We start from the raw sequence: 7,454 nt of genomic DNA, 5'->3' as shown, positions 1-7,454 counted from the left end.
GTGTACAGCAGAAACCTCTGATAAGGTAGTAGAAGAAAGAAAACTTTGCCTGATTATCACAAATAAAAACTAATCAAAAGCAATCTCCGAATCAGGTGCTTAAGTAAAAGATGGTCCAATGCCAAAATTTCAAAGATGATTTAAGAAAAGAAATTTGAAGCTTTGTTGATTTTTTTTCAACCAATAAGAAAGGAAAGGTTGACCTGGAGTTTTATATTGACTTTAGAAAATCTGCTATCATTTGTAGGCCTTTATTTGCAGTCTTAAATGATGCTAGCCTACCATAATTAGCTAAGAATATTATGCCATGGAATCCCTGTTCCAGATGACACCAGGTCACTTTTATACCATGATCCTCTAATCGTTTCTTGTACAGCAGTACATCATCTCTAAGCACATCAAATTCACAGCTCAAAAGGAAAGTCTCAGGAAGCTGAGCAATAACACTATCTTCAGCTAGTAGTGGTGAAAAAATTGGATCCAAAATAGGCTTGGCTTGTCTRCAGAGATCTTCTGAGTACTGCTTTTCTTGGTAAACTCCTTTTACTTGGTAGTCTCTTGATTTAAAATCTTCAGGGATATTGTCAGGATTCAGCCACTCCTTACACTTCAAGTCCAAATCTCTTGGAACATGAGCGCCTTTCAAGACTGCATCCAAGACTGATTCTTCTTTATTGAGATACTTCAAACCAAGAATGAGCGTTCGTTTCTTCAGTAAAACAGGGACTCCCCTGTTCTGTTCATAAGAAGGCAAATTGAAGCTCGCAGCCTGGAGAAAAGGGTATATCAGGATTTGGGCTCTCAGCTTTGGGAGGTCTTTTCTGTTGGTCATTGCTTGGGCAACAGCAGCAGCAATTGTACCTCCACTGCTGTCTCCACACACGATAACACGGGCAGGATCTACTCCATAATCTTCTGCAATCTTCATAAAATGTACGGTGGCAGCGAGACAGTCCTCAAACTGAGTTGGATATGGGTACTCAGGAGCTAAGCGATACCTAAATGTGAGTGAAAGGCTTTTAGCATAGTCAGATCTAGTGAATGGTCCCGTTGGCATCTTTTCGTTCACACTTTCCTGAAGATAGGAAGTATTCTGACACCGCTATAATTTTGTTACTGAAATTATAATTACCTATGTTGTCCTAGTTGCTACTGTTGCTATTATTTAGAGGCATTTTGGGGCGTTTTCCTGCAATTGTAGAAGACATTCTTTAATTACTCATGTTTTAGATGACTGAAAGCATGTACTGAGTTATTCTGGAATTAGATGGCAAGTCGTGGATGTAAGAATCAGTCATCATTTGTTCTAATTAAAAATCAAAACAAAAAAAATCCCCCAAATATTAGACAATAAAAGCTTTAAAAGGGTATATGACAATATGAAGACATGACAAAGACAATATGAAAGCTTTTTTCTTTTTACAAACACAGTCAGTAAAAGCCAATGACTCTTAACACTGTGATGATCTGAAGGATAATTGCTGCAATATCCAGAATATGTTGATTACATTCAGGTTCTACATTATGATTCTTAATCCAATTCTAAGACAAAAAAAAAAAAATCCTGAACTCTTAAAAACTGATTCTCTGAGAAGTCCATTACAGTTTGTCAGAATAAGTTTTCAAATGTTTATCTCTTGTTGATTGTGAGCTAATTATGGAGGTTGGATAGAGTGGGTGGTTTTGACCCAAGTCTTTCAAAACTACCATCAGATTGAACTCTGTTTTCACAGAATCACAGAATCTTAAAGGTTGGAAGGGACCTCTAGAGATCATCAAGTCCAATCCAACCTTCCTGCTCCAGCAGGGACACCCAGAGCACGGGGCACAGGCTGCATCCAGGTGGGTTTTGAAGACTTCCAGAGAAGGAGTCTCCACAGCCTCCCTGGGCAGCCTGTTCCAGGGCTCTGTCACCCTCACAGTGAAGAAGTTCCTCCTCACCTGGAGATGGAACCTCCTGTGTTTCAGCTTGCACCCATTACCCCTTGTCCTATCACTGGCCACCACTGAGAAAAGCTTGGCCCCCTTCTTCCCTACAATCTCCCTTCATGTATTTATGCATGTTAATCAGATCCCCACTCAGCCTTCTCTTCTCCAAGCTGAACAGGCTCAACTCACGCAGTCTCTCAAACGGAGAGACTTTTAACAGAGGTGTTTATACTTCAGACATAATGTTTGTTTTCTGCTTAACGTGCTTTGGAAATGTCTTTCAGAAACAAGCATTCTCATCTCCTACAGTTGATCACACATGACCACTAACTGTTAAGTGTTTGCAATGAATCTGGCTTGCCCTGACGAAGCGTTGCAGACTTGCAGACCTAGAAGGAGACACAAACGTCCATCATGCGATGGCTGCGCTGAGTCCACTTACCCAACAGACACAAACACTGAATTGCTCTTTTTAGTGAAATAGCGGCATGTTCTTTCATAGGCCCCTGCAAAACAAAATATTTCAATGGAATTGTAACTCGAAAACAGTTAAAATATTCTGAAATTCTCAACTCTGTGAATACGGCTGCTCTATGACTCTCCTGTTGTCAGCATAGTGCAAGCTAGACATTGCTCACGGCTCCATTAGTGTCTGTGGGAAATTTGGAATACATACTTCTGCCTTTTCTAATCAGCTTTGTGAAAAGCTACCAAAAAAGCACCATTGCTGCCACAGTTAAAGAAACATGGAAGCTGAGAAGTTATTTAAAAGGGCTGCCAAATATTAGCACAATATATTTYCTTATGCCTGAGCGTTCACCTGGTCTCTCATGCCTTTCCATTTCCAGATACAGTTTTTGTCCTGGTGAGCACAACAGTGTTCACATGTATACACAAGCTTACACCCATATGAAYAGAAACTCAGTTCTTTAAGAAATAAAATTACAATGGGATATTTTCAATATTTGCATATGCAGCAGAGAATAAAATGGGGAAAATACTATTTTGAAGAAATCAGAGAATAAAGTCCAAAATCACATTTAGTAAGGCACCATATTAAATATATTTAAATAAAATAATTCTGCAATTCTAAGGTACCTTTTGTAGTTTATAATTTTTAACCTATTATTTTCTCTAGTCATTTAAGAAATACCATAACAAGTCAGCAACTATATAGTATTCGTAATTATATTTATTATATTATTTTTTATATATATATATATTTCTTACGAATGCTTCCAAATCGTCCGACTCCTCCATGAAAATAAAGGACTCCTCTTCTTCGTCCAGTGGTTGGTGTTTTTGGCTGATAAATTCTTACTTTAATCTTATCAAAACTTAAGTCCTTGATTAGAAGATTATTGTCTTTTAATGGTGGTATTCCATCCATTGCAGTTCTGAGGACATGGACTTCTGATGTGATACCTATTTTTTCTAGAAATTTTGCCTGTTAATAAAGGGAAAGAAACCATAAATTAGTGCACCTTCCTTTGTACCTGGAGAATGATCATGGAAAACTTACTTTTCCATGGTTAGCTCCATCTCTGTTTCCTGCTGGTTCTCACAACAAAGTGGACACTTAAATGGTGATGTGGATCYATCCTCATTGTAATGTCATCCCTACCAATGTTTGAAATTTAAAGAGAGCAGATTGACAAGAATGACTGAACTTCTCTTCTGTAGCTCCCTGAGAAGTCCCTTCTGCTCTGTTTCCATGCTTCTCTGAAAGCAAGAGCCGAGAACTTGCTGAGAGTCCCTCGCAGAGATACTATTARGGCTTCTTAATACTCTATTGCTTCAGCAAGAGCCCAATCTAATCTGAAATCAGTAGCAAACTGAATAAAATAGAGTAGTAGGTGACTGCTAAAGGAATACTCTAAGCARGAAGTGGTGAAGTTGGCAGATGGGAGCCTGGATATAATAATCAATTTGCTCTGGAGACTGTAGCAGTTAGCCTTCAGTCATCACAGTCATTGCCTACAGGCTGGATTTGGATCATAACTACCTAGGAAAACCAAAACATATTCCAGTCTTAGCCAGTCTCTGCCATACCAGAATTATTTTAAAAGTCAGAATGTGGACATGTCTAGCAAAATCTTGTTGCCACAGTCTTGATAGTATCTAGATATATAGAACTGACCATGAACACCTTCCAACTCACTTGCATTGCACTTTGTGCCAGCCTTTCTGTAATCACCCCTGGAAAACCCTGGATAAAGGAAGTTTGCAGAATTCTTTAACAYAGCAAGTAATGTAATCTCATCAGTGTTCACAGCTTGACTTCCCAGGCTGGTTCAGTCATAATTCTGCTGGCTGTTGTTCAGCTTTACTGATTTTTTTTTTAATAAAGGATAGGCTGATTTTTCACTGAAGAATTTTTCATAACATCAAGATATCGCTATTTTTATTTAGATGCTCCCTCATAAGCAGATGCAGGCCATTCTTGATAGAATTTATTAGATTTGGCACAGATTCTAAGCTACTTGGAAGTGGTTTGTTTCCAGTGACTTCAGATGCATCTTTCCTCTCATCTGAACACCATATTTATGTGGTTTTCCATACAATTTTTACATTATGGGTCATTATTCTTTGAAAGGACCTAGCTGCTTTGCCATAAGTAATTGCTTTGACAGCAATATCCAGACTTTACATACACTTATGTGTAATTTTACATTACTCCTTAATCTTCCTATTCCTTTGAGCTGATACAAGGCTCTTCCTTGGCCTCTCAGTAGCCAGCAGCAAAGATACAAAGCGATAAGATCAGAAGTTGAAAATTGCATTAGTACCAGTGAGTTTCTAAATTCTGCAGCTTGGCCTTTCATGTATGAATTACGCAGAAATAAACTTTGTCTAATGGGTATAGTGAAGCTATTAAAGGACATTCATACAGTGTTTTGAAAATACCAAGTGCACATATGCTGTAGATGCACCGTGTAGTTGGTAAGAAAATATAATTTAACTTCTATCACTATCCTGTTTCATTGCATTACTGTCATATCAGCGTTCAAAGCTGGGTGAGGCTCTTCTTAAGAGACAAGATGACTCATGTCCTTGGGAGCTTACTAGCTGACTTCAAACAGAGCTTAATAAGTAGGGAAAGGGAGGAAGATGTAATAACCAAATAACACCAAATTGCATTGAAACATAGTATGCWTCCCAAAGACACTGAGGATCATTTTTATAACTTCAAAAGCTAAAAGAATAAAACATTTAATTTAGCTGTCAAAGAAAACCAAGAAAAATAAAACATCAGGAATATAACAAGGCACAACAACAGAGAAAAGAAGTTTTGATCACATGTACAGGCTCTGAAAGGAAAGTCATGTAGATACATTGAAAAGCAAAAGACCACCAGTGTGGCAGCTGCCTTTTAGATGGCTCAGAAGTAGAGGAATACAGTTATAAAAGAGAAGACATCACTTAGTTGCCCCTTCTCCAAATTGTGCAGACAAGAGGCTCTGCATACTGCAGTGCAATTGTTTCTTAAGCCTTCCAGCACTGAGACAACAGGATTAAAAAGCTGAAACTTAAGACATGAGAAGAAAAGAAACAAAAAAAGAGGTATCATATTGTCTGCAAAATTTTATATTTTAATGTTCCCTTTCGTGTTCCACTACTATCCTATTATGCCCTAATAAATCAAGATATTTGCGGTATATTTAAATATTGATTGTAAGAAAAGAACACAAAACAAAAACCCAAAATCCTCTATCAGCAATTAAGTTAAAAGTAAAAAGTTAAAGTTTCAAGCAAAGTTTACTTACCAGACCGAAACCAAAATTCATGATATAATGGAAAATGTAAATCTTTTTGCGATCGATAAATCCAGGAGGGATTTCTGCCTTGGGGTGTTCGCAGTAGAATGCTCCTACCACAAAGACAGTCAAAACAACAAGAAAAATTGCTAAGAGAAGTTCCATCTCACTTCACTGTGAAGAGTGAAATGGAAGAACCAGCTGTGACCACCTTATACCTCCCAATTTTGAAGTAATTCTGTAGGTAAAGGCGTAGGATTAGCAATTCTCTTCATATCCTGTCATCTAGCTTTTAAAAATACCAATAGGAAGATGAAAATATGTGGCAATCAAACATACAATTAACTAGACTAGTAGCAATTAATCATAGATGAGGCTTGCACAAGCAGTTTTTCATAGTTACGTTTAAAGAGTTTTGATTCTGTGCCCATCACCACGGAACCAGAGCTTGACAGTATCTGTAGCATCAGTGTTACGAGGAGACACAAACCTGTTCCGCCTCTCTTGCTTTCTTGAATACAATCAAGCCTCTATTATTTCTTAGTTCTTGTGGAACAGGATTTCTTGGTAATCACTTTCAGAGCTGCTCAGTGGCTTGATTTATTTTKCTCCTTCACCTGACTTCTGCAGACTTGTAGTAAATCAAGATTTTCGCCTTGCAGAAACATCTCTTAACCTTTTATTCGGTCATGCGAAATTGTGCTGAGTTGTGCACTATCTCCATCTGTTGTTAGCTCTGGAACCAATATGAAGGCATTTAATAGGATATTTTGGGTGTCTCACATAAACTTTATGCGTATTGTAAAATGCACATGTATGCATACATGCACAGATATATACACCTCAATATGAAAATATCTCCCTGTGTGAAAATAGGGAAAATGTTCAGATTACTTGATTGTCTAGTTTTAGAATGTAGTCTTTTTGAGACAAGGACGGTATTTTCAGTTGTTTTTTGTATAGCACCATTCTGATTTGTGACTGAGAGCCTTCCATGAGTACTGCACTATTGCTAAAATAATAATAATAGAACTGTTGACAGCAAACCCAGAGGAGAAGAATTCACAGCTGTCTCAGTTGCTACAATTTAACTGAGTTTATTTCTAACAGCATAATTGCTGAAGAGTGGTGCTGTGGTTATATAACACTGCATAACAGTATTATTAGATGTGGATTTATTCCATTGAAGTCAACAGCGCTCGGCTGGCTTGTATTAGCTCTGGATAGGAGTCTTGTGTTAAGATCACAGAATCAAAGCATGGTCGAGGTTGGAAGGCACCTCTAGAGATCATCTAGTCCTGCTCAAGCATGGACATCCAGAGCACATGGCACAGGGTGGCATCCAGGCCAGTTTTGAAGACCTCCAGAGAAGGARACTCCACAAACCCTCCAGGCAGCCTGTTCCATTACTTTATCACAATAAAGAGCTGCTTCCTCATACGGAAATGGAACTTACTGTGTTTTAATTTGTACCCATTACCCCTTGTCCTGTCACTAGCCTCTACCAAGAAGAGTTTGGTCCCATCCTCACTACGTTCTCCTCTCAGGTACTTATGCATACTGGTCAGATGTCCTCTCGGTCTTCTCTAGGCTAARCAGGCCCAGCTTGCTTAATCTTTCCTGGAGATAAATGCTCCAGTTCCTTATTCATCTTCATTGCTCTACAATGGACCCTCTCTAGAAGCTCCACATCCCTCTTGTGCTGGGGAGCCCAGAACTGCCCCCAATGCTCCAGATGTGGCCTCACTAGAACTGAGTAGAGGGGYA

The 7,454-nt window shown here is 38.6% G+C and overlaps 1 protein-coding gene across 1 annotated transcript; it reads right to left on the bottom strand.

Annotated features, from left to right (window-relative positions):
• Positions 1-211: 211 nt before the first annotated feature.
• Positions 212-5,852, bottom strand: LOC112959647 (arylacetamide deacetylase-like 4). Its single transcript, XM_026053704.1, has 4 exons — positions 5,697-5,852; positions 3,160-3,376; positions 2,372-2,435; positions 212-998 (listed from the first exon to the last, which is right to left on the bottom strand). The coding sequence occupies exons 1-4, from the start codon at positions 5,850-5,852 to the stop codon at positions 212-214; spliced, it is 1,224 nt and encodes a 407-aa protein (XP_025909489.1).
• Between the last annotated feature and the right edge of the window lie 1,602 nt (positions 5,853-7,454).

Source organism: Nothoprocta perdicaria, unplaced genomic scaffold, assembly GCF_003342845.1.
Source record: "Nothoprocta perdicaria isolate Ctin4 unplaced genomic scaffold, notPer1 scaffold_117, whole genome shotgun sequence".
Classification (NCBI taxonomy): domain Eukaryota; kingdom Metazoa; phylum Chordata; class Aves; order Tinamiformes; family Tinamidae; genus Nothoprocta; species Nothoprocta perdicaria.
Note: the sequence above shows the minus strand (reverse complement) of the source record. Positions and strands in the feature narration are given on the sequence as shown.